We start from the raw sequence: 27,693 nt of genomic DNA, 5'->3' as shown, positions 1-27,693 counted from the left end.
AAATTCATTGCTGACACAGTAGATGGGCATTTCTCCAACGGGCTCAGCACAGTCTGACAGCAGTGAACTCAGCACACAAAGTAGTACTTCTGTTTTGGGTTGAGCATAATAAGAGCTAAAAATAAAAATTAATGATGCTGAATTTGTTTTCATTTTGAATTAAGCTTTTGTTCTCACCTCACTTGATTATTAGTTTCATTTACTGGATAAGTTATTTGGTCTTGACTAACAGTGACATAGACATCTCTGAACAGAGTGTATTGAACTTTTCTGAACTCTTGTGCTCCACTACTGCTGCTTATTTTAGACCACATTTATTGTTCCAGTTGTTCAATTGAGAGAATGATGATTCTTTCCAATGTTTGTGCAAAAAAAAAAAAAAAATCAACTTTTTAATGTCTTCTAAAGTTGATAGAGCAGATTTTTTTTAATGAAAAGGGAGATATGTACAGGAGGAAATGTTCATTTAGCATTATTGCTTTGCTTGGTTTCCTTCAAATGCTACTTAGGAGCCGTGTAGGTTCTCTGCTAACTATCACACACACAAAGACTTTCTTTTTGAACGTGAACTGTTACAAGCATCAGGTGTTACTGAGTATTAGAGCACATTTCTGGGGGGAAGAAGATATGTTTATTCCATTCCTACTTGTTTTACCTGGCATGGACGTTGCTGTTGGATTTCATCTCAGTACAGTACTGCTTCTCCTGCGTGGCTGATGTTTTTCAAGGAAATCATTGGTCTAAAAATAGTCTGCATAAACAACAGTAAGAGGTTTGTACTTTCAGTTCCAGGTTGTAGCAATCTCTTGTTGTTATTTTCTGTTAGTTTCCAAAATCCATTAAGCTGATTAGCAGCATGTTTAAAAACAGAAGAAAACCCCACCTTTTGTGGAACCTTTCACGAAGTGTCATACGTAGGTGAGCTCAGTACAAGAAGTCTGGAAGCTGTAGTGATCAGCTTTACATGTTTATGAATGTGATGTGTTCTGAGCATTTTTCAGGCATCATCCAACTTCTGAAATCTCCACGTGATTCTGAAACTGGTGTTAAAAAAGTACTTTGTAAGGTGAAAGCATTTGTGCTAGTTGGACTTCATGACTGTCTACCATACTTAACGTCCCCTGTGTGCCAAACAAAAAAGTTTACTTTTCCTTTGGGGTAAAAAGGAAAAAGTATTATCTATCAGCTTGGAAGGGATAAGGAAAAACTCCAGCTTGCAAATGGTGCAGTACACATTTGCTCATCAGTTTTATCTTTGTTCGTCTCCATGTCTCCTTTCAGAACAGAAATTGCACTCTATACTTTCTTACTTTTTTAATAGCGTGTTTGCTACGGTACAATATTGACAATTTTGATATGTTATAAATTCTGTAATTCGGGCTAATCAAAAATTGCTTTTCCTTTGTCTCTGAAACAAGGAGGTAATGTAGTTCCTGGCATAAATGCCTTTGCTCTGAAGCCGCTGTTAAAACATGCAATCATTTTTCCTCCTTCCCCTGCACTGCGTCTCGTGTGTTAGAAGGCCAGTTGGGCAGCAGGGCCTGAAACTGAGGGCTGGAAACCCTGACTGATTTTCCTGGTGTTCTGATTTCTGATGTGTGAATCTGGGACTCAGTCACCTTTTTCCCCCTTTAAATTGTTGCTCACGACTGTAGTTAGTGCACGCTCAGCGTCCCTCTCTATGTATAGAGCTCATCTTTCACTGTCATTTCTGCTTCATAGGGGCAAAATGAATGCACAGGAATTTTAAAGGAAACTAAAGTATATTGATTTGAAGACTGATTAATCATTAATGTTATCAGTGAAGTTAACTGTGAAAGCATTTCCTGCTAATCTCCTATTCATATGAAAATGAAAGGTGTCACACTGCTGCATACTTGGCATGGGGAAGGTGATGAAGGTGCCTGGAAGCATCAAGGCTGTGTTCTGAAGTTTGGTTTATGGTGTCTGAGTCTTATGCCAACACCACAGTCAAACTTCACCCATGGGTTCCTTGTTTTTTTTCTCCAAATTAAGGTGGAAGACAATTGGGAGGTTACAGTTTGTTGGTTTAAAAAAAAAAAAAAGACTTGATAGCTTCTTTAATTCAAATTCTAAGAAATTGGAAAAAAATAAATCTTTCTATATCTACTTTAGGTAAATATCTGTACCTATTAGTACTGCTTCTCCAGAAAGTAAACTGAGAAACTTTTCCCTACAGTTGACAACAAAAGCAGTGTTCTCTCACACTTAACTGAACTTGTAATGAAATCAGTTTAGAGATTTCATTTACTAAATGACTTGGTGACATATAAATATTACTTTCAGGATTATTACATGTAGGTAATTCATTGGAGTCATTGTGTTACGCCAGCAGGACGGCTTACATTGCTCAGGTGATGGGACAGAATTGCCCAAAGGCAGCAGTGCTGGGTGCTGCTGTGGCTGCAGCCCTCTGCTGGCTGCAGGGCTGTGTGCTCCCAGTGCTGAGCATTTTCCTTGTATTCAGCACTTGGTGCAACTGAATGCATTATAGCTTACCTACTGATATATGGGAACACCCATATCTATCTAAATTTCCTGAGTATTTAAAAATATTTTTTTTCTTTTCTTCCCAGTTTTCTAGACAAGATTGATATAGTCAAACAAAATGAGTATACACCATCTGACCAGGTAAGGAAAGTTTCATTAAGGGATTACACGATATATCTGCATGCTCTGTCTTTTAGGATATCTCTCTGATTAATTTCCCAGTTGCTCTTTCTGGCACTAACGTAGTCGTTACCATGTACTGTACATATTCAGTATTCCAGTAAAAATTACTTTGTTGTTTGAGTCTTGTGCCAAGTACATTTCTTATTATTTACTTGGAGTAATTACTAATAAGTATGTAAGGATTGCGTTGGTAACTGTGAGAACAGCTATTTATGGCCCTTCTTTGGGACAACTGACAGCATCCAAGCTCCATGCAAGCTTATAGTAAAACAGGGCCATGTGCATTTTCCTCTGGGACGTTACGTGTTTGTTCTAATATCTACTGAGTGCAATTAATAATTAAATTGCTTCCTTACATTTTCTTTCCTGAGCTAAGCAGTGGTTTTTGTTTGGCTGTTTTCCTATCACACTTGTTTTGATTTCTAGTGGTGCAGAACTCCAGACAATGCACTTTTCCAAACTTGTTTCTGTGTCTTACGGCGTTAGAATTTATAAACTATTTGAAACCCAGGGAAGAAGCTAGAACAATATTTAAATATGTGTATTTAAATGAGTATTAAAATAGCCAGACAACAGTAATTTACAACTGATGTTAAAATGTAGCCACTTTGTTTAATGATTTAACAGTGTTGTATAACCTTTGGATTTTGTGTGGTTTTGACTTTGACTAACCAGTTTGATCCCTGCATGGTAAGAACAGAGCTTGTATTGTGCACATGCATTTTTTTTTTACAATCTCTTCATGATTTTGTCTACATACTCCAAATGTTACAGTTTGGCTGCTATTTGGATCTACTATAAAGAACACCAAACTTTGAGTCTTAAATTATGAAACCTTTAAGAGAATTCAGAGTGGTGTTTTGTAGTAAGTTACCATTGGACTGTGTCTGATGCTTATGCAAAATAGGTTCATCAGTATTAATTACCTGCTAGGCACTGCATTATGACTGTCACTGCTTTTCAGTGCATACGAATAAAACACAACAGTATGTTTTTATTTTTTTAAAGAGGGCTGCTCTGAAAGTAATGCCTCTTGTTTTGTGATGTTTGCTCACAACATCAGAGGCAGATGTTGGTGCTATGGCAGCAGGGTTTGAACCTTCCCACCAACACTGTTACATTTTGCTGCTGTGTGACGGATGGCAGCAGAGAGGCAATAGGACAGAATGGTGTCTGACATGGAAGTGAGGATGGATCAATTGTGGAGTTTAATTCCCCTGTGCAGCAGAAATGGCACCCATTGATATTCATCGACGCTTTCTGAACATTTATGGAGACCAAACATTGGATGTGAGCACAGTGAGATGGTGGGTGGTGCATCTCAGCAATGGCAACAGCAGCATGAAAGGCAAGCCATGTCCTGGATGGCCATGCACAGTTGTCACACCATGACATGAAGAGTGTTTTATCTCATCCATGCAGATAATAATCAGGGAGCTGTGTACAGAGTTGAATATCAACTTAAGTGCACTGGAAACAGTAGGACCAGGTGAGCCTTACAGATGCTCACATGGACAGAAAGAACACCATCTGCAAGTTTGCCAGGATCTGTTGAACCAACATGAGGCTGAAGGTGACAGTTTTCTGGATCATCATTACCAACAATGAGATGTGGTGTCACCACAAGATGAAGTCAAAATGGCAGTCTGTGGAGTGATTACATGTGAATTCTCCTTCAAAGTAAATGTTTGAGATGCAGCTGTCAGGGGCAAAGTGATGTGCACTGTCTTTTGGGATAGGAAAGGGGTGATCCTTCTGGATTCCCTGGAAGCCAGACAAACCAGCAACTCTGACCACTGCAGTGCAACACTGACTTAAGCTGAAGACTCATACTTCCAGAGCCAGGTCAGAGAAGAGGACAGCCTTTATTTTACAGCGCAGTAATGCCAGGCTTCATACCAGTTTGAGGACCATGGAGTCTGCTGTCAGTCTTGGCTGGACTGTCCTACCACACCCACCACATAGTTTGGATTTGGCACTGTCTGACTTCCATCTGTTCAGATTGATGAAAGATGGACTATGTGGGCAATGTTTTCCTAGCAACAATGCCAGCATAGCACCTGTGAAACAGTGCTCACCTCTGCTGGTGCAGATTTATACAAGCATAGCATGCATGCTATTTTTTATCCCTGGCAAATACGCATAGTGATGACTATGTTAAAAACACAGTGTTTTGTAGCTGAGAATTTATCAAATAATGTTATTTTGCTCTTTGTATCTCCTGTAGTTTCCCTGGCAATAAATAGAGGCATTACTTTCAGAGCAATCTACATGATAGGATTTTGCAGCAATTATAGTCATTTCAATTTTTGATAGCTCTCAAATTATTGTTATCATTTTTATTTCTTCAGGAAATTTCCTTTAATAGCCAAGCACTGAGTAGCTGGGGGGAGAGATCTGTCTTTTGAGGTTGGGAATGGGTTGGTAGTTGCTTAAGGATCCTGTTGTGCACTGCAGTCCCACTGAAATCAGTGAATGCGGATCTGCAGTGATGATTGTGCCACTGGTCTGAACTTTCACATTTACTGTAAGTGACCTGTAAGTGTTCTCTTCCACACTGTATGTGTGAAACTGTATGTGCTTCTAAAGTTGAGCACAGGGATATGTGTGTAGGCATTTACAAGATCAGAGTGCAGCTTTGTAATGCTCTATTCTCTGTTTGTAGCACATTGTGAGCACTGTTTAAAAAGTTTTCTTTCTCTTGCTGGATCTATGAAAAATTATAAAGTATGTGTTGAATCAGTTATTTTCCCTTTATGCTCTAGGATCTTCTCAGATGCAGAGTTTTGACATCGGGAATTTTTGAAACCAAGTTTCAAGTGGACAAAGTAAATTTTCAGTAAGTGTCCTCTCTTTTGTTTTTTGGGTTTTTTTTCCCCCATTCTTTAATACAATGCAGAAGAACCGAGATAAATTGGAGGAAGTAATGCCTTCAATTGACTTGCTGCAGGGCCTCTTTCAGTGTTATCTTTGAAAGGATGAAAATGAACCTGCAGCGTGCGGACACCAGAACTTCTTACTCTTTATCTATAGGCATGAGTGAGAGCACACAGTTCTATTTTGTAGTGAAAGCCCTGCTTGCATATGTCAACCTGTTAAGGTTCTCATAATGCTTGATTTCTTTTAGTTTCGTGATATGGTCCTAAAATTTCTTACATGTGCTGTTTTCATCTGCCTGAGAAGTACTGTGACTGTTTTTTTTTTCCTTAGTATGTTTGATGTTGGAGGGCAACGAGATGAACGCCGAAAATGGATCCAGTGTTTTAATGGTATGGTCAGAATTTGTTTTTATAAAATAGTCACCCACGTCATTTTAATGATGGTCTTATATTCTCACCTTGTGAAAGCCATCTTCTTTTCCACGTAGCTTGCTAAGGAATTCTCTGAATAGTCACACTGGATGGAATTTTGTGTGTGTGTGTGTGTGTGTGTGATGTAAGCTTTTGTAACTCTGATCTGGGAGGTGTAGGGAAAGGAGAATGTAGGAGGGAAGGAATTAAAGCTTGATAACTTAACGTAGCCCGTTCATCTTCTTCAGCTTTCCTCTCTTTATTTAATAGGGTTAATTGGCTTTTTTTTTCCAGTCATTCTGTGAGCTCTGGAATCTTAACACTGATAGTCCAGCTTATTGTAGGAGACTATTCCTAACATTCATACAATTAAAATGAGGTAGTTATATATCCTGAAGTGTTGCCATACCTTCACTAAAGCTGTTTATTTCATCTCTCTGTCTCTACTAAGATGTGAAACCTTTCTCCACACAAGTTTTCTTAAAGCTAATGTTGATGAAAACATTTTTCTTTGTTCTTTGGACAAAATATTTATGAAGCTATGCAGATGTCTGTCTCCTTTTAGACAAGTTATAGTGAGATCCTACAGAAGAGGTGAGGTAGAATGCAGTTTAGAACTCTCTTCACTGCAGTTAACTGTCACGGGAGTATCAGCTGAATACTGTTGATATATGTGAGACTACTGTGCAGTATTTTCTTCTGTGCTATTTATAACAGATCTGTTTGGTTTTTACCTCTGCTCCTTCCTCTTCCTGTTACCTCATGATCTGACTCATCCCTTCTGCTGTTGATGTCTGAGGCAGATGATCTTAGAAGTCAGTGTAGTGGCATGGAGCAGCACAGCCACACAGAAACACAGAAATCTGAATTCTGTAATCCTACGAATATCTCCAGACCTTTTTAGATTTCTGGTACATATTGCTTATGAAAATAATAGCATTCTGGCCTTATCTCCTAATGAAGCTGAAACTTTGGCAGCTTTTTTGTGAACTCAAATTCTTGGATGTTTCTTCTTAAAGTTGGTATTAACTGATGAATATTTCTTGACTTAGATGTGACTGCTATCATATTTGTGGTGGCCAGCAGTAGCTACAACATGGTTATACGAGAGGACAATCAGACCAATCGGCTTCAAGAAGCACTAAATCTCTTCAAGAGTATCTGGAACAACAGGTCTGTGAGTTGAAGTTTCATTGTTAATATCGAATAAACTAGTAATCCTGGTGAAGACTTGTTAGAGAGTAACATATATTATTTGCTTCTCTTGGCCCTGTTTAAGCCAGCCTTTGCTCACAGCTGCCTTCATGTTACATTAATGTCTCATGCACTCAGCTTCTTGAAGAACACTTTGGAGAGTTACAAACTGGTAGTTGCCGTATTGAGGGTTAAGTAATTAAAGCAGTGATAACCACTTCTTAATTTACTACTGTAAGCTCACTTATTTGTTGTGTTTGGAGTCAGAGGGTAAATTTCATTGCCTGCACTGGAACCACATAAACCAAACCTCAGGATGTGTGCAGTCTGAATCGCACTGCTGAATTCACGTGTTAAAATCACGTTTCACAGTTATTGTATTGGATCACAGTGACATGTTGTCTTCAGAGCTAGACTGTGTTTCTTTTTACTACATGATCCTAGCTATGCCGTCTCAAGTTATCCAGCTTCAATTTCTTGTAGGTGGCTACGGACCATTTCAGTAATTCTCTTCCTGAATAAACAAGATTTGCTAGCAGAGAAAGTTTTGGCAGGGAAATCTAAAATTGAAGACTACTTTCCAGAATTTGCTCGCTACACTACACCAGATGATGGTAAGATTTTTAAGTTTTATCAGCAATTTATAATTTTGTTATTAATCTCATTTGCTGTGTTTTTATTAATTTCAGGTAAAATTTGAAAATCACAAGAATAAATAATTCTTGTTGTTTCTTAGCCAAGCAGTAACATCAGAATTAGAACACAAGGGAACAGCACAAAGCTGTGATAGAGGAGGTTACAGCTGAACACTGGGGAAAATTTCTTTAGCATGAGAGTGATCAAACACCTGAGCAGATCTCCTAAAGAGAGGTGGCTGATGCCCCATGCCTGTCTGTAGTCAGAGGCAATTGGATAATGCTCTAACATGCTTTAACTTTGGCTTAGCTCTGAAGGGGTTAGGTAGTTGGAGTAGGTAGATGATCTTTGTAGGTCCCTTCCAAATGAATGATTCTATTCTATTTTAGGTTTTTATAATGTGACAATCCTATCTTTTATTTGTTTAATATATTAATAGTTTCATCATGTTACTTTGCTGGTAGAGTACAGTGCAGCTTATACTAGTAGTGCTGGAGAGATGCTGCAGCAATCTGACACATATCTAAAGGACCAACTTTGACCCTGCTGTCTGAGATGGTTGCCACAAGTCAGCAGACTGAACCTTTTTTTAATAGGAATTCTACAATGAAGGGCCTTCTTCACAGAACTGTGCAGATACATACCTCTGTACATGAATGGACCAGTAGTAAATGAAATATATACAGTTAGCATTACAGTTTATCTGTAACCTCATTAGTACTGGTTCCAAGCTACTGCTACTGGTGTGAGACCCAAGAATAGCAAGAGTGTATTCCTTTCAGTCACACTTGCAGTCGTTGTTCTAATCTGCCAGATGTCTGGTATTAGAGACACTTCAACAGTACTTTGTTCTAAAAATGTTAATACCTTGCTGTTTAGAATATTATGTTTTGTTTTATTTCTTAGTCAGGTTTGCAAAATACGAATGTTTCTATCCCATGCAAACAGAAAACAGGACAAGCTATGAATTTTTGGAGCTATCAGCAAAAAATGTGTTTTAATGAGATGCTTATTTTGTTATTTATCAGCAACACCAGAGCCTGGTGAGGATCCCAGAGTTACAAGGGCCAAGTATTTTATTAGAGACGAGTTTCTTGTAAGTATTTTCTTTCATTCAATATTACTTATGTGATTCTTCTTAAATTCAGGCTTTAGGCACTTCTTAATACTGAAAAATGCTACTGCATCTCGTGTAGTTTCTATTTGATGTCTACACTGCACAAAACAGACACGTTTTACAGCTCAGCACTTTGTTAGTTGCTCTTGCACGTACGTTTGTTGATGCAGACTGTAATTAAACAGCAAAAGCATTGGTGAGAAATAAGAAACCTCAAATGGAGAATAATGAGTGAAATGCTGCTGCTGTTAGTGGGGCCAGGCTTTTATTCATCACTTTTAAAGACAAAGACTAATGAAAAGATGCACCATCAGCAAAATATTAATGATATATTTTCATGTAGTTTTTCCATGACTTGTCAGCTAAAGCTATACTAGTCATAGGGGTTTTAGGTATTATTAAATTCAGTTGTAATGCTGTGTTTGGCAATCGAGTTGTGAGCTCATTTTATATTGGAACAAAATAAGATTTTCAGGGAGGCTTTTTTAAGTGTAAAATGGGGCTAAAGAGATTTGTACTATGAGGCACGTTCCCACTTTCTACGTGCAGTGATTTGCTAGGAGCTGTGTGACTAAATTCACTGAACATACATGAAATAGCACTTTTTGAGTTCTCTTTCAACTGTAGAATTCCCTGGTACGTGGTGACCTCTCACATATAATTACAGTCATTCTAAATGCCATGTTCTAGGTGAGAGAGTGAGAAATCCCTATGAAGACACAGCTCACACACACTTACCTTAACCTTCATTCACCTGAGGTCTGAGACTTTTTTGTTTTCTCCGGTTTTATTGTAACCTGGTATCTCTCTCTTACTTTTAACAGAGAATCAGCACAGCAAGTGGAGATGGAAGGCACTATTGCTATCCTCACTTCACGTGTGCAGTGGATACAGAGAACATCCGGAGGGTTTTCAATGACTGTCGGGACATTATTCAACGCATGCACCTTCGCCAATACGAGTTGTTGTGATGGACAGCACCTTTTTCTGTGTTTTGGACTCCTTATTCCTTATTAGAAAAGAAAAAAAACACCCTTGCCCACAAGGGATGGAAGAGAACTGTTTGAATCTCCCGTTGATTTGCACCCCTCAACTTTTTCTCCTTGCTGGACAATAGCAGCACTTCTAAGCTTGCTTCTTTACCCCTCGGACAGTTTGAGATGGCCCCTAACACTTAAAGGCCATTTCCATGAGGACTCCCTAACACTGTTATTAACAAAAAAAAAAAAAAGCAAAAAAAAAAAAAAAAAAGAGAGAGAGAAAAGAAAAAAAAAAAAAGAAAGAAAGAAACTAATTAATTGAAAGCCCTGAACGTGGAGCACCTGAAAGAATTGGGGGTTGAAATTTAAAGCATAAAACAAAAATTGGGGAGAGAATACTTTAGGTAATTTAGCACTGTTGTGGGCATAATCATATAACCCGTGATCTCCACTTTGTACCATTCACTGCATCAGACTAAAGAAGGTGCCAAGTCACAGACCAAGTTTGAAGACAGACACTTGAGTTTGGTTCTCTGACTGTAATGTGGCTTTGAACGGAAATACTGACAATTCTACAACAGACCTAGACAGTGCAAAAACCAACTGCTACCTTTCGGAAGGGTATTTTTAAAACCAGTCTTGGTGGTCTTAAGACAACCATGGACATTTATGAATTGAACTGCATATGGCCTGTGATCGCAGAAAGAGTTAACCACACACTGTTTTCAGTTTGTCCACTGATGATCCCGTCTGCTATAAAAATCATTATCTGGACTGTAGTCCTCACAGTCTTTCCCTTCTTTTTCTTCTTCCCTCCCCTCATTTTTTATTTTACTGCTGGATTATTATTCTTGTACAGACTGTAAAATGTATTATTTTGTACAACTTTATTGAAAAAAAAATAACTTGTAGAAGATCTTTGTGCCTTGATTATGGCTGTACCTGTACAATGAGCTAAGATGTAAGTATGTTTGATTGCGCTGTACAGCTTTGTCAACCCTATCTGCAGCATTAGCTCAAGGTAGGGAAAATTTATCTGTAGTTTAGTTTTTCTGGTTTATAAAAGAAGGAAAAATGCTGTTTAGTAAAAAAAAGAAAAAAAAGATAAAAAGGAAAAAAAAAAGAAAAAAGTATAAATTGTGCAAACTTAACCACTTTAAAAGTGAGGTCTTCAACAAGTGACCAGATGTTGCAGCATCATGCTTTTTAATTTTAGCTTTAATTCATTTAAATCTCTATCCAAATGCAAAACATGGCTTGTTTCTACATAAACCAAATTTTGCTACAAATTATAAATGTTAGTCTTTGGTCATTCATAGTCCTTTTTGCTAAAGACAAAAACAGAACAATAACAAACACGTAGGGCATCATGCAGGTCTGGTGACCATCTCTAGACTGGGCCAAATACCCCACCAACCTCCACTTACGCTGCGTGGGCAAAATTCTACCAGAATGACAAGGTGTGCACTGCCCTTGGATTTGGCCACTGAATTCCAGTTTCAAATGACATTTTTATTTCTCTTTTAATAAAGAGATACTTTAGAACCTTTTTGTTTTATATTAACTATATAAGTAGCTTAAAGTGAAGATGTGTGGATTTTTCTTAAACTTGAATAATTTATGCAAATTATATGCTTAGAACAACATGTGGTACAGTAAAAAGAAAAAGAGCAAAAATCACTGTAGCAATAAGAGAGCATGTAATTTTAGTAACTACTACACTGCTTTATATTTTATACCTAGGTGTTTTATGTCTCTGTGAGTGTGTTACTTTTTCATGTGTCTAAACCTACGTGTACAATTTGTACAGAGTCAGAAATTACAACTGTAATAACACATCTAGAACAGTGTTAGCTTATATTACTCAAACACCCCTACTCCCTTTCATTTACACCCCTAAACTGATCTGGATCTTAATGCAGTGACTTAAAAGGAAAACGAACACTTGCCTCTTTGCCTTTCACACTAGTTTCCCTTTTTCTGAGATCTGTGATTCTTTTTTGAGAAAAGGTCCAGTTTAAATTAAAACGAGAGTGTGGTCAGTGATGTCTGTGCAGCTAGATTTGCTTCAGGTATCAGATGCCTTCAGTACTCAGACTGCAGCTGTTCAGGATTGCGAGTTTGCATTGCTTTTGTGGCTGAACTTGTAAATGAAAATTAATCACCTAGTCCATTTTCATGTATGTGAAGAGCTGGGATTTGATGGAGTTCGTATCCCAGTCACTCCAAATAATTCAAAATTGCTATTGATTTTTCAGAAGACACTAAATCATCTAAAAATATTAGCTGCAGTTGATCTTTGTTGTTGAAAAATTCTCTTTCCTGTTCATGCATTTAGACAGTTGTCTCCTGAACTTGACAGAAACGTAGGAGAACGTGACTCAAAATGGCCCTCAGTCACTTCAGAATGTATCCAGTGCCTGTTGGTTAAGGGAGGTAAAAGTGGGACACACAGAGTGAAAAGGAAATCCATTGTGAGCCTTAATTTTAGTTACAGGAGCCAAAATGTTTAATTTAGTGCCAACCCTTAATCCTCTTAAGCCTGGGAGGAGTTGGTGTAAACAGCAAATTTATAAAAGGGGAGAACCTGTTGTGGTGTAGGGAGTGTAATCTCTCACCTGGGAGAAGCAAAGCCCCTCCATTTAAACCAACCAACAAATAAACCAACTTCTGATAACGAGAAGGGTACATCATAACAGTGAGCTGTGTAAGACAGTAACAGTTTAAGAAACCTTCCTGGAAAGCTTTATATGAACAGAATTGTTTAGGGGATGCATTTTTTTAAGTGAGGAGAAAGGCAATTGTTTTGAATAGAGTTGAGTTGCACAAGTATGGAGTGTGTATGTGTCTTAATGTCTCAGTATTGCCTTTGTTAGTCTCTTTATTAGTCCATGCAGTTTGGTGGCCTGGTAAACGCAAGTCTTATTTTTAACAGCTTCTTTTTTTCTTTTTTCTTCTTTTTTTTTTTTAATACAAAACCATAAAGCTTTAATGCTTGCTATTTAATAAGTTACTGTGTTTTCTTCTGTCTCTCTAATTTAGTGGCCATAATTTGCAGTTAATTGAACCATTCCAACCTAATGCTTACCCATATTTCCTAGTTTTGTTTTATTTATTTATTTGAACTTCTTGTTTTTATGATTGAGGACTTTCACTTCTGTCTCATTCATCTGTTTGGAAACTTCTGACCTTACAGCCAAAATTTTACTCATTCTACTCAGTATTCGTTGTGATGCTGAAGTGTAAGATACCTGCAAATGTAAACACTACCACTTTTATTAATAAAAGCAAATACAGTGTTTTAGGGCACATTTGCATCACTATAGTCGAGGTTGTGTCAGTATTTCCATTATAAAGGGTCTATATCTTGGCACTAAATTGCCCTAAGCTAAATCTTTGCCATACAAGGCTACTGCTCTAGCATGATTTGGTGGGTTGGTTTTTAAGCAGTTTCCAACACAAATTTTGTTTCTGTTTTAAGTTATACAACTGTTCCGTTGGATGGGGGTTGGTTTAAAAAAAAAAAAAATACTGGTTCAAGATTGTTTTTGGCACTTCTGTAACTCAGAAATGGTTTTGATTTAAAAACATAACCTTTGGCAAGCCAGTAACCTACAATATGGTCTGATCACTTTGGGTATTTTGTAAAAAGTAATAATAAATTGTAGAGATGTTGTGGTTTCAAAATCAGCTACTGTGCATTTGCAGTAACTTATTTCAATGCAAGAACTTTTAGCAGTTTGTACATCAGTACACACTCAGCAGCCAATGCGATGCATCAGATTAGTGTTATCTCCTGAAGGTTTTTAATAATGTGGAGAGGTAAATTAACTGTAGACTTATAAAGCAAACAAAAAACATTCAGCAGCTTCTGAAAGCATCTTGAAACTGCTCTGTCAGAGGCTCAAACTGGAGCAGTGTAAGTTGTTGGAAGAAGGCTTTGATGCAAAAGCACGACGGCGCACTGGGTCGGTTGCCAGATAGGAGCCCTAAGGGCGTATCTTCGTTTGTCTGAGAAGTATTCTGAATCACAGCATTGAGGATAGGATTTAACCTAGAGAATGCCATTAGCTTTGGAGGAACCGAAGCTAGTTCTGTTTCAGTGTGTTGCACATAATTGATACCTGCAGCATAATTTGCTTTTCCCAGTAAATCTATGCACAGAAATATTAACGACCATGCTTTAAAGTCTGAGCACCTTGTAATTAGTTGTGGCACAGCGCTCCTGTGAGCGATTGGGATGTTTTGTATTGCGTTCTATTTTCAGATGTCAAAAATGATGTACCAGGAAAAACAAAAGTTATAAATATGATTGCAGAGGAAATAGACCGCAGATGAGGAGATAGAACCCGTGCTGTCAGAGTGCCAGTGCAGTGCCTTAGTGATCCCGATACAGCTTGGGATTGGTGCTGCACAATGTCCAAGATGAATAACGACGATGTTGCAAGATATACAGTGATGTAACGTGTCCTGGAAGAGAGCAAATTCTCTTCTTTCCCCCAAGCCAATCTCATGGGCTGTGTGTGTTTCTAACAGTGCCAACACTTACAACACCTCTTCTGTGGAACTCAATGATAAAATTCCCACTAACCGCAAGCATCAGGGCCACAGACTGCTGTCAGTGGAAACCTGAGCAGATCCTCATACCAGGTTAGTTTGTGTACCAATAAAAGTACTTACGAGCAAACATCTGTTTGCAGTCCAAGAACAGAAGTGAACCCTTCTTCTGCAGCTTGACAATTTTGAAAATTTGTCCACTGGAAAAAGTCTTTCTGACAAACTTTGAAGTATCTTTGGAAATAAAATAAGCTGCAAAATGAGTTCTGAAGCTCCACTGATGAAAGCCTTTCACTGAGAAATCTGCTGATTGACGGGACAGATTCCAAGAGGGAATGTGTTCTAATCCCAGTCATAACCAGTGAGCTCAGTACTGTGAGCAGATGTGTTTTGGTGACTGGTAGAAGTGCTTCAGGTATTTCTGTATTGCAGCGATAGCTGAAATTCCAGCCCTTAGTACTGCCCTTAATTGTTTGCAGTTCTGATTTTTTTGTGTTATCAGAAGTTAAAGCTGTTTTTTACCCTGACTACTTTTGCTGCACTGAGCTGAGCAAAGTGGGTGCAGTTTGATGCACATTTCTGCTGGGGAGAGCAGTTTGGTGAGGCACTATGATCATTTCACACTGCATTAAACACATAAAGATGATAAGGTTTTTTAAAATAAATTCTGAGTTCTATGAACCTGGCATGGTTCTGAGCAGAAATAGGGAGCTCTTCTCTAGGTTAACAACACAAACAAGTGCTTATGGATACCTGTGCAACAAGGATATCTGACCAAAAACCTTATTTTTAGTTTACAGAAAATGTTGAAATAGCAACAACAGCTTTTTTTTTTTTTTTTTTTTCCCTCTTAGGAATTCTGCCTCAAAAAACTTTTAATGACAAGAAAAAATAAAGGCTTTAGGCATGGTCCTCAGCCCAGAGGGAACGGTAAAGCTTGGAGGGAGAGGATGGATGCCAGCTACAGGATTTTTTAATGTAACATAACGTGCTGCCCGTAGTTGAGGTCCCAGTAAACAAATGGGAACGAATTAAAGTGTGAGTGTTTCTCTTCACTTTAATTCACCCAGTTGTGATATTAAATGAGAGGGTAATGCTTTTGTTCATAATCAATTACTACTCCAGTTTGGATGAAGAACAGGCTTAGTCCAGAGGTAGTAAGGTTGGGAGTTCCTTCCATGCTGTCGTCCTGGTGTGCAAACTAGGTAACGTTTTGAAGTTGTGAATTTTATACACATTATTAGCAGCGAAGAATAGTGTTTCTGTTTGTAGTTTTCCTGTATTTGATATGAATTTTGGAATGTTATCATTCTTACAACCAAAATGCTGGAGTGCCAGCAGAGATCAAGCTGAGAAAAGAACTGTGTGAGGGTTCTGGATCCCCTCATCGGGCGTGTGAGTGGAAGGCTGCTTGGAGAGGGGTTCCATTCCACTTAACGTCTGGTATTTTTTTGGTATTCTCATGGCAGTATCAGAAGAGCAAATGGAGAGGAGCACTGTGTTAAAACCAAATATGTGTCCACGTAAAATTTGGAGGTATTAATGAAAGATGTTTTGTATTGACTAGAACCACAGGAGGCCACACATCTTTCCTGAAGTGTGTGTGATGATTTGTATGTTTTAATTTCTGCTCGCTTTTAACTTGAAGACATAACATCTAAAATGAAGGTTTGGATGCTAACCTTGAGTTGTTTCCCACAGCTTTGCCAGCTGTGCTGGGCTACAAAGGTCCATCTGAAGGCCCAGTGCTGCTACTGGCAGTGGCTGTTGTAAACTATCTGTGATTTAAAACTGGGGAGCCTGCAACCAATGGTCCAACACCACGGCCCAAAGAGTGTTCCCTTTAGATGCAGGATATCCCCAAGTAAGGAATGACAGAACGCACTTACGGAACTCTTACACAAGAGGCCTGACTTGATGCTACTCTACTTTCCTCTTCAGTGGGAAAGTTAATGCCTTAACTCATTTAAATGTATTGCCTGATTTGCAAAGGGCTAATGCAAAATACACCAGTTTTCTTAGCATCAATCTGCAAGGAGCAGAGAGAATGAGTGTACAGAGAATTCCAGGATGGGTATTTTTTAAAATTGTGGCTATAAGGCAAACGTTTTTGTTGGAGGTCAGCCCTTCAGTTTGGGATGTCTCTCTTGTTCCAGGCAGGAAACCAAATGAAATTTGATGATTTCATCACATGCACCACATTAAGCACTTTAGGTAAGAAATCTCAAAGCCGTTCAACAATTTGCTCAAAAGAACAGTAACAAAATTTGATAAATGGGTGGGTTCTAAACATTGGCATTAGGTACTTGGTGCATTTGTTAATCCTTTAGAGGAGCTGTTCCCATACCCATCCCCAAAAAAGGGTTTCCCCCATTTCTTCACCCACATCTCCTCCCAGTTCCCCCTATGGCCTCAGTGCTGCACTAAGCACTCATCGGCTCAGACGTCGGCGCTCCGTGCCCCATCGGACCCTCGTTCCTTGGGAACCGCAGCTGAAGGATATTTCACACAGGAACCATCGTCAGATGTGTGCTGGGTGGGAAATGTGCTGCGTTTATGTGCAGGATAACAAAAGCTGCCAGGGACACTTGGGTAAGTCTGAGTGCTTTTTCTTCTTTGTATGCTGTGGTGAACAGAAATGAGAGAAATACAGATGGGAGCGCACATTTAAAACCAAAGGCCATCCGACTCGTTCCAGTGAAGCTATTACGCTGATTTTCATTATACTCCGAAGCCGTTCTCTCCGCTCCGGCTCTGCCTGCTGCCCGTGGGCCCGCAGCACTCCGCTGCTCTCCTGCTCGTGTGGGCGCTGCGTTCTCGCGTGCCGCATCCCGCTCTCGCCACGTTCTCCAGCTGACGGCCCACGCCTCGTCCCGCGGCCCCAACGCGGCGACCTCCGCCCCGCAACGAGCCGCTCCGAGCCCCGGTGCCGCCCCTCAGCCCCGCCCCGCAGCCCGGTCCGCCATTCCGCGCCGCTCCGCCCAGGGGCGGGCCGCGGCCTGGTTCCGGCTGTCGCCGCGGTTCTTTCGGCCGCGGAGCCATGGAGGATGCGGATTACTTCGAGGGCGGCGCGGCGGAGTGGGGCAACGAAGCGGACGGAGGGGCGGTGAGCGCTGAGGGCGCGGGGCGGCCTGGCGTCGGGCGCGAGGCGGCCGGGCGGGAGGAGCCTTCCGCGGTGCGGGACGGGGGGCGCGGAGGGGCGTCGGAAGGAAGGGAAGGGCAGCGAGGTGGGGCTGGGTTGGTGCCTGTCGTGTTAAAGCGTTTGTTTCTGGGGAACGGGTCGTGTGCTGAAGTGCTGCGTGTGAGCAAAAACGGCCTGCCTATAGAAATAGAGGGGGTGCACCAGAAATAGCGGAGGTGGCTGACGTGATTGTGTTTGCAAGTAGCAAGATGATGAGGATGGGGAGGGGGAAGATGATGCTGAAGTCCAGCAGGAGTGCCTGAAGAAGTTTTCAACCCCTGACTACATCATGGAGCCGTCGATATTTAACACGCTGAAAAGGTGAGTGCAGCTCCCTGTGCATAGCTGCTGTTTTATATGGAAATGTGAGAATTTTGGTTTTTGTTTTTTTTTTTTTAAATGTAATTTTCTAGTAGCTCTTCTCTGATCTTTCCATTAGGTATTTCCAAGCAGGAGGTTCACCGGAGAACGTTATCCAACTTCTGTCTGAAAACTACACTGCAGTGGCACAGACGGTGAACCTGCTGGCAGAGTGGCTCATTCAGACAGGTACAGTGGGTGATGCTGTGTGACTTGGGTCCGTAGGCTGCCTTGCACCAAAAGTATGTGAATTGGTGGTAAACCCGAGACTGGATCGTATTCCAGTTGTTGTCCTGTACGTGTACATCACTAAATTCTTTATTACGTGAAAAATGTCTTCAGGATGAGTATTACCCTTCCTTCCCATCCTTGTGTAACTTCTCAGTGCTGCACCAGTCCTGGTAATTCCTTTTGTGTTTAGGATATTTTGGTGTAACACCCAGTAACGACTGTACAATTACTGGTGTTGCTGTTATCCTGATTGCTGAAGGAAGTGAGAGAAGATGGATGGTGTAACCTGCTTGTGTTCCTTAGTGCAGACTGCATTTAGGAAAAATGAATGAGAATTTCTGAATCTGGACACGTGTGTAACTGTGTGGCTTGATAATAGAGCTGATGGCTCTTTTCCCATCTTTTGCCTAACGATAAATTACCACTCAGTTGTTGAGTGCTTCCTGTTCCCGTAACAGAATGTTATTGGAAAATGTAAGAGGCTTGATCAGATTGCATCGACCAAGTTTTTTCTTTCCCCCTTCTCTACAGGTGTTGAGCCAGTGCAAGTTCAGGAGACTGTAGAAAACCATTTAAAGAGCTTACTTATCAAGCATTTTGACCCTCGGAAAGCAGATTCCATCTTTACAGAGGAAGGAGAGGTATGGATGAAATCTATGTCGTCATCTTTACATGAGTATCCGCTTGTGCCTAGGCAGATGTCTTTGTGTGACGGACCAGTAGGTGGTGAGTAAAGGTGTCTTCCACGCTCTTTGGTTAAAAAATAACCACGTTTGGAAAACCATCTGGACTCCTGAGAAGTTTTGATAATTTAGGAAAGTTATATGGATAAGATAAAGTCTTCTATAGCAACTCGTTGGATTCTTCAGAAGTCAAATGCTTACTTTAACGATCTTCACTAGTTGAAATTCTTATGGTTGTTTCTGTTGCTTTAATCTTTTCAGACTCCAGCTTGGCTTGAGCAAATGATAGCACATACAACATGGAGAGATCTCTTTTACAAGTTGGCAGAAGCCCATCCAGACTGTTTAATGCTTAATTTTACTGTGAAGGTAATACACTGAAGTGCAATATATAAGAATAACCTTAAGAGGTTTATTGTTCTGGCATCAAATGTGGGCTGTAGTGTTACCTGTAATTCATATGTGTTCCTATTGATGCTGCTTATTAAAATGTGGGAGAAATTGCCCTACAAGTTATGAATGTCATTTTCCAATTTGACGTTCTGCTTTTGGAGATTTTTTTGCTCTGACTAGGGTTTGAAAATTCTGCATCACCTGTTTTCTAAGTGGCATTTTTATATTTACTGGGTTGTAAATTTGCTTTCAGGTAAACCTTTGTTCTAATTTAACAGTGCAACTTTAGTATGCTGCTTAAGAGAAAACACCAAGGCTGTCTATTTCCCTTGCATATTTTCCTTGCTTTTGTGCCATAACAACAGATTTATTTTGTATGTATTGGGAAATACTTGTTTGCAGGTTTGTTTTTTTTTTTTTCCTACCTCTCCTGGACTTTTGCAGATGGCATATGTGTGTGTGTGCATAAAACCCTGTTACTGGTTATTGTATTTATTCCATATGTACAGATCTGTATTTATATATATGAGTACAAAATATACCAATTCTGATCTTGCTTTATGGATGTTGTTGGCACACACAAAGTAAAAGCACAAAATCTCATGTCAGAAGATGGTCTTACCTTATATGGAAGGTATAATTCATGTAGTTTCCTATGCAAAACACAAATTTCTATCAATTGGTGCTTTAATGGAACACTTCAGTTTCTTATGTCTCTGAGACAGGGAAAGGAAATATTAGAATATATCTATTTCAGAACAAATCATTATGGTTTACTTTCCTTTTGTGTGGTCTAACTAATGAACATGAAGTGCAATAAATGTATGCAGATACAAATCTCGTATTTTGTGTGTTCTAGACTTGCTAGGATATCTGAAATATTAAGTAATACATGTCTTCTGTGACTTTTTATTGTTGTTGTTTTTGTTACAGCTTATATCTGACGCTGGTTATCAAGGAGAAATAACCAGTGTTTCAACAGCCTGTCAGCAACTGGAGGTGTTTTCCAGAGTTCTGCGTACATCTCTGGCAACAATTTTAGATGGAGGAGAAGAAAACCTTGAAAAAAACCTCCCAGAGTTTGCTGTAAGTCCTTTATTCCTTTCTATGTTTCAAAAAGTAGTTTTGTTCCTTTCCAGTTAGGATGTGCAGATCGCTGTGGGATTGCAGGATTTCTTGGCATCTTATGAAGTCATACAGAATCTTACAAAGAAAAGTTATATACGAGTTCAAAAATAGAAATTGGTTTGTTCTGTGGCAGGAACGTTTTGGGCAATGTGTGTGACATTTCCTATGTTTGTCAAATAGATTTTGTAAAGTATGTAGGTCACTCTGAAAGTAACTCCTCTTATTTATTTCCATGGAAACTATCTCAGGTACAAAAAGCACAACACCATTTCTTAGTGCCAATTCTCAGCCACAAAACACCAATTTTCAGCGCAGCTACCACCTTTATCTGTGCATTTTTGCCAGCAATGACCCAAAGCTGCATGCTGCGCTCCTACAAAGCTGCACCAGCGGAGGTGGCCACTGTCACTGTCAGCACTGCTGAAATGCACCACCCACCACATCACTGTGCTCACAGCCACTGTCTGGTCTCCGTAAACATTCAGCAAGCATTGATGAATGTCAGTAGTTGCAGATTTTCCCACATGAGGAGTTCAGTGGCACACCTTTGCTCCATATGCACTCCCATGTCAGATGCTGTTCTGTCAGTCTGCCCCTCTGCTGCCATCCATCACACAGCAACAACATATTACAGGACATTGGTGGGAAGGTTCAACTCACTGCCGTAGCACCAATATCTGCCCCTGAGGTGGTGGGCTGACATCATAAAATCACAGAATCGTAGGGGTTGGAAGGGACCTCCAGAGATCATCGAGTCCAACCCCCTGCCAAAGCAGGTTCCCTACACCAGGTCACACAGGGGGCATTACTTTCGGAACAGCCCTCGTAAAAAGCAATACTGTCTTCTTTTATGTTAATGCAAGATCTCGAGGTCAGCCTAATCAGTTCCTTGGCTAATAAAAAGAATTGTTTTATCATCCATGTCAGTGTGAAAATTTCTAACTAAATTAACATAGCGTGTCTTCTTTATTGTGAAATGGTGTGATGGCTTACATGGCTTTATATTTGGTTTACTTTTTAAATAGTACTGGTCAGTAAATAACTGAAGGTTAGCAGGCTAGAATTTCCTCTCTGGCATCTAACAAATACAAGTTTTCAATGTAGCCATTTCTTCTTGTATAGTATCAGTGCACAGCAGTAGACAGCTTTTCTGCACTTCCTTCTTGGCCATTGATTGCTTCCCCTTCTCCCTTTTCATATTAGTAGATTTCAGTGAAAGCTTTGCTGATAAGGCAGCATAATCACAGAGACATATTTCTTGTTGTCTGATAACGTTTTTGATGTGTGTGTTCACAGAAGATGGTATGCCATGGGGAGCACACGTACCTTTTTGCTCAATCCATGATGTCCATATTAGCTCAAGAAGAGCAAGGAGGGTCTGCTGTCAGGCGGATCGCTCAGGAGGTTCAGCGATACGCTCATGAGAAGTGAGTGCCTGTTGTGTCCATTAGTCACATATGAGTCACCATGATTTGGAAAACTGCTTCTTTTAGTTATTCCCACTTACCTTAGACCAGCAAAAGGAGAATTTTCAGCTTTTTATTCACACTGAGGTGGAGTGAAATCACTTGGAATAGAGCACTTTTTTCTGTAGAGTTAAAATCCGTAGAATGAGATACGTTTCATGTCAAGTACTGGGAGACCTGAAATGGAATCATCAGCTCTTGGTGTTTTGTTAAAAATAATCGTTTTTGTTATTTGATGCACGTTTTAGAATCAAACGGGGCTACAGCCAGGATGTCTAAACGAAAAAAATAAGCTGCTTTGTATGTTTGTGTTGCTCACCTAGAGGCCACGATGCCAGTCAGATCACTTTAGCACTGGGTACTGCAGCCTCCTACCCTCGTGCCTGTCAGGCTCTCGGTGCAATGCTGTCCAAAGGGGCTCTGAATCCAGCAGATATTACTGTCTTGTTCAAAATGTTTACCAGCATGGACCCACCTCCAGTAGAACTGGTCAGTAGCTTCTCTTCATAACATCTGTAAACTTCTTCTATTGCAGTAGCACTCAAAATTCTGAGGTCTTATTGTGCTAAATGTATCAGCACAGAACAGAAGTTAGCACTCTGGCTCATCCCTCTATCTTTTAAATGATGTCAAAATGTGAGGCTACTGTTTATATTGTATTTTGCATTAATTATTTTAAGCTGTCTTTTTACATGGAATAAATTATTTTTAAAAATTCCTAATAGGTAGGAGGTAAGGAATTAAATTCCTTCCTTAAAACAAACAAACAAGAAAATCAGTTGAGCAGTCCTAAATGGCATGTTTCAGGTTTCTTGCTGCCTTGATCTCATATGAGATCAATATATATAAATGATGGCATTTGGATACTTGAATGATACTGATTTCTGCAGTATTTATAACTTTCTGCTCTTTTGTTGTTGTTTTTTTGTTTTGTTTTGTTTTTGTTTTGTTGTTGTTCTTTTTGTTTTGAGTGTGGTTGTCAAAACTTCAGATCTCTTTGGAAAACCATCTAACTTCCTCTTGAGGAGGAATTTTTTTATGTCTCATTCTCTGGAAGGTACATCAGATTAAAAAAAAAAAAGTACATTTTTTCTCATAATTCTCAGACTCTAATCAACTGTTCATTTTCTTCAGATCCGAGTACCTGCCTTTCTGGACCTCTTCATGCAGTCACTGTTTAAACCAGGTGCTAAGATCAACCAGGACCACAAGCATAAATACATTCACATACTGGCATACGCAGCCAGTGTAGTGGAGATGTGGAAAAAGGTAAAGTTCAGTCCTGGTCATAATGTGTTTTTCTCACCCTACAGTCTAACTGTGTGAATAAATGCATGGTCATTAACTCGGTCACTTTAAAATGGCTTGGTTTATTTATTTTAATGAGAAATGTTTCAGGATTCATAGGCAAGTTTTCAGAAGAAAAATTATCAGTGACCTCGGAATTAAATATTTCAGCTCATTGATACTTTTTTCTTCTAAAGCTTGCTTATGAATCTAACTTTTGAGAAATACAAAGTAGTCTTAGGGTTATGGCAAGCTACAATTCCTTTGCTTAAATAACCAGAAACTCCCTGTATGTTTGTATTCAAACTTTGCATTTTTCAGAACAAGAGAGTGAGCATAAACAAGGATGAGCTGAAATCAACTTCAAAAGCCATTGAAACTGTTCACAATCTGTGTTGCAATGAGAACAAAGGAGCATCAGAGTTGGTTGCAGAGCTGAGCACTCTTTATCAGTGCATCAGGTGAGCAGAGAAACCAGTCCTAACTTCTCATTGTTGGAAGGAAAGTACCATTTATGACGAATGCTACAGGGAAGTGCCTTTGTGGGCAGCTCTGTGACAACATCCTTACTTCAGAACAAGTGAGATCTGGTCTGAAAGCAGCTTTCAAAATTATACATTTGACTTCTTGAAATCCTTCCTTCATGAAGACGTGAATTCTGGCTGACATTGACAAATTGCCCCTCTCACACTGCACAGCATGTTTGGCCCTGCCTCTGGAAAAGGGTGACAGATTGTTTTGTCTTCCTAATGAAGCCTTCTTAGCAATAGGTATGTCTTCTCTTCTTAACACTACGAAATAGCAGATATTGAACAAACTGAAACAAACTTTGAGTGTATATTAATCTTGTGGACTGCTTTTAGCATTTTGTGCTGAGCAGGAAGTATCTTATAGAAAGAATTTTTCTCCAGCCTATTTTTTTTCCTTCTGTTTTGATAGGACTCGTCTTGATGTGATGACAACTTTTCAATCAAAGCTTTTCAAATGCGATTAGTTCTGGCCTAAGCTAAACTATGAAATTCTGGCAATCGTTAGAATATACTGGAAGATGGTGGTTGGTTGTTTGGATGGTCCTCTTCTAAAGTGATCTCTTCCTCTGCAGGTTTCCAGTGGTGGCAATGGGTGTATTAAAGTGGGTGGATTGGACGGTGTCAGAGCCCCGATACTTCCAGCTGCAGACTGATCACACTCCTGTTCATCTGGCATTATTGGATGAGGTAAAAATGTACAAATAAGTCCTGTTGAGAGCAAAAGCAATTTTTATCCTTCTAACTTGAACTATATTCAGTTCACGGTCAGTAAACATACAAAGATGGATCTGTTTCTATTCAGAGTTATTTGGATTTGTCAGCTCTGCGTACTGGAATAATTTTTTATAAAAGAATTTACCTCTGACAGTGGATGTGAGTGCAAACTTTTCTACTAGGACCAGCACATTGGTTTTTAAAGTGAAGTTTTGATGAGCATACTTTCTCATCTTGTTTGCAGATCAGTACGTGCCATCAGCTGCTTCATCCACAAGTTTTACAACTTCTTGTCAAACTCTTTGAAACAGAACATTCACAGCTTGATGTAATGGAGCAGGTGATTCTCAGAGGATTCCTTTTTTATGTTCCTTCATATTATATATGCTTGCTTAGAATAACAGCTGTTATCACAGCAGCTTTAAGAATTTAATTTAGGAATATGATCACGGTTAGCAAGCATCGTAGTAGATATTGAATCCATGAAAAAAGCAATGTAAATAGTACTGTTTTGAGAGTCCTGACCTGTTGGTTTTCTTCCCACCTCCAACCCTTCCCTCTTTATCAGCTGGAACTGAAGAAGACTCTCTTGGATAGAATGGTGCACTTACTTAGTCGAGGATACGTCCTGCCTGTTGTCAGCTATATCCGCAAATGCCTGGAGAAGTTAGACACAGATATCTCTCTCATCAGATACTTTGTTACAGAGGTCAGCAGAAAAAATGGTTAACATATAGAAATAAGCTTTAATATTTGATGCATATGTTTGGATGGTAAGTCAGCTTGCCTCAAATTCAAAAATTCTCAATGGTAAGAAAGCAGATTCTGAGCAACACATGTCTACTGAATTTTGATTTCTGAAAGTATTAAAGTAATGGGTAGAGTACCACAAGAATATGTAGTTGATAACTTGTATGGAGAAAAAAAGGCCTTAAAAGTGTAACTATACTTCAGTGCCTATGAGAAGATTGTGAATTAAATACTGCCTCTACCACTTGTCTACCTGGAAGAATGATCCTGTTCTGTCTGCATTTCAGGTGCTGGATGTGATTGCTCCTCCATATACCTCAGACTTCGTACAGCTTTTTCTTCCAATCTTGGAGAATGAAAGTATTGCAGGTACTATTAAAACAGAAGGTGAACATGATCCTGTCACGGAGTTTATAGGTAAGTCATGCTTCTTTGTGTATTTGTTACAATTTGTAAACAATGCTTAGGAGGAGGATTGCTAAAATAGGAATGCCTACCAGATATTTTAACAGATTATTTCATTTTTATGGACCTATGTTTAGCAATTTTCCTTTAGTTAGGAATCTGAGTAGTAGAGAGGAGCTTAAAGATAAATGCTGTTTCTGAAGAGGTACTGCTGTCTTAGAGAAAGTAAAGGAAGGAAGTAGTCTTTCATAGTACACCTATTTCCTAGACTAAAGTGATCTGGTCCTTAAAATCCTAATTAATAACATAATAGAGAAATCCACATGCAAGCAAGTAAATCAGAGTAATGTACTGAACACTTTATTTCATTTCTTCTTTTAAGCTCACTGCAAATCTAACTTTATCGTGATGAACTAAGCAGTGGAAAAGTCAAGAATGCAGAGCACGTGGTCACTGCTCTGACATATTCTCCACCAGTGAGGTTCTGTAACTGGGCAACCCAGCGACAAAAAAAAAAAGGAAGAAAAGGCTGAAGGGCATTTGATTGACTTGCGTGGTGACCTTAAGCCTTCTGTCAGAGGATTGTTATTGCAATTTGGAAGATGAAATAATACTGAAGGATTTTCTAATGTTAAACAAATAGTATAAATCTGAATATTCTGAAGAGGGCAGCAGGAGGCAGACTTGTCTCAAAGAATGTTCCTTTCAGTTACTTGCAGAATTTGTCTCTCTTTGTGTAATGTATATAAAAACCTGAAGAACGGGGCAGGTAGTTCCCACTAAAAACGTTCTTCAGATAGTCCTCTGATGATTAAATCTTGAATGCTGTCAGCTTTCATCTTGTGAGTCTAAAAAAGGAAAAAAATCTGTGTACTTAGTTCTGTGCTGCAGAGAATCCATAACACCTCTCCCTCAGCTTTGTATTATATTAGAATTCTAAATATCTTACACACATACTGCTATGAAAAAAATCCACATTTTATGTAATACAGATGGAGTGGTAACAATCAAGGTTAGTTTTGTATTAACACATTAATCTGATGTGAGTGTGGTATCCTTCAGAATCTATTTTTTTGTTAAATAGATGCATTAAATGTTACTGGTAAGTTTCATTACCACATCAGAATTCTATTGCTGTCTGAAAAATAAGCGTGCAAAAACTTTGTTACTGTGATGTGGCTTGGTTTTTTTAATATTTATCTCTACTCTGTCCTGGTTGAACAGTGGGGGATTATGCCCAAGATTTTAATGTATCTTTAAATAAAGGTCTGTTCTTTTCCAGAGACTTCTTAGAAAGTATCAGTCCACTCTGTTTCTGTTCATCAACCTGGATTTCTCCCTGTACATGTAAAGTATTTAAAAGGGGCACAAACAAGCCTGGGCGTGCCTTACAAGCACATCTGCCTCCTGAAAAACCTGTTTTCTAAAAGACAAAGGTGAAGGTTTTAGGTCCAACTGTTTCATAAATTTAAAAACTAAATCATTTTGCTCCTTTCTGCTGTCAGCGATTTATGAATGGAAACTCCAGGCTGCCATGACAGCTTCAGACAGAAGCTGGTTGTACAGATTCTTCACTCCTTTCTAAAAGGAGTGCATCTTTCCTTTCTTCAGCCCTTCCCTCACTGGTAGGTTTTCTAGGCACAGCTTCAAACCCTCCTTTCTGTGCATATCTTTGAGTAGATATCTAAGTGCTTAAACTTGCATGAGATCTTCTCTTCATAATATTTATGTAGAATCGTCATACATATTTGGTTCCTGACTTCCTCTCTTAGTTGAATTAACAGCTGCAGAAACAACCTGCCCTACAAGTCTTCATTTTAGATTGTAGCCCTGCCTCACATATCATCTTAGTGATAATCAAGAGCAGTTTGTTCCTACCTCCATTGCAAATTTGCCAGCTGTTCAAACAAATCACATTTCTCAGTGTTCAAGCTTATTATCATTTCCTCTGAACACTTGAATTCTGCATTCATGTAAGTGATATTTGATTAGTTAATACTTAACAGTACTGACAATAGCACTGTTACACTCCCTTATTCTGCTGAATGACACTTACAGTAGGCACTGCAGTTTGGCAGAATTAGTCCTTAGTGGCAC

General features: G+C 39.3%; 2 protein-coding genes across 4 annotated transcripts in view; both read left to right on the top strand.

Moving 5' to 3' along the window:
• GNAS (GNAS complex locus) overlaps positions 1-13,601 on the top strand; it is a 135,785-nt gene extending 122,184 nt beyond the window's left edge. For both annotated transcript variants that reach the window (XM_085241538.1, XM_085241539.1), the window contains exons 6-12: positions 2,598-2,652; positions 5,460-5,533; positions 5,905-5,963; positions 7,037-7,157; positions 7,662-7,792; positions 8,843-8,910; positions 9,756-13,601. In XM_085241538.1, the coding sequence (XP_085097664.1) occupies positions 2,598-2,652; positions 5,460-5,533; positions 5,905-5,963; positions 7,037-7,157; positions 7,662-7,792; positions 8,843-8,910; positions 9,756-9,902 (655 nt within the window). In that variant the 3' untranslated portion in view covers positions 9,903-13,601. The remainder of the gene's footprint in view (positions 1-2,597; positions 2,653-5,459; positions 5,534-5,904; positions 5,964-7,036; positions 7,158-7,661; positions 7,793-8,842; positions 8,911-9,755) is intronic.
• A 3,817-nt stretch (positions 13,602-17,418) lies between these two features.
• NELFCD (negative elongation factor complex member C/D) lies at positions 17,419-26,881 on the top strand. Of its 2 annotated transcripts, XM_085241535.1 has the most exons (15): positions 17,419-17,574; positions 17,855-17,970; positions 18,089-18,198; positions 18,772-18,881; positions 19,185-19,292; positions 20,250-20,402; positions 21,741-21,871; positions 22,234-22,399; positions 23,045-23,179; positions 23,519-23,658; positions 24,300-24,414; positions 24,686-24,781; positions 25,010-25,150; positions 25,479-25,608; positions 25,979-26,881. In XM_085241535.1, exons 1-15 carry the CDS (start codon positions 17,509-17,511, stop codon positions 26,011-26,013), a joined length of 1,752 nt encoding a protein of 583 aa, XP_085097661.1. In that variant the 5' UTR covers positions 17,419-17,508; the 3' UTR covers positions 26,014-26,881. The 2 variants fall into 2 exon arrangements, with proteins under 2 accessions (XP_085097661.1, XP_085097662.1); XM_085241536.1 differs by lacking the exon at positions 24,686-24,781.
• The last annotated feature ends 812 nt before the right edge of the window (positions 26,882-27,693 follow it).

Source organism: Meleagris gallopavo, chromosome 22 (assembly GCF_905368555.1).
Source record: "Meleagris gallopavo chromosome 22, MGAL_WU_HG_1.1, whole genome shotgun sequence".
Classification (NCBI taxonomy): domain Eukaryota; kingdom Metazoa; phylum Chordata; class Aves; order Galliformes; family Phasianidae; genus Meleagris; species Meleagris gallopavo.
Note: the sequence above shows the minus strand (reverse complement) of the source record. Positions and strands in the feature narration are given on the sequence as shown.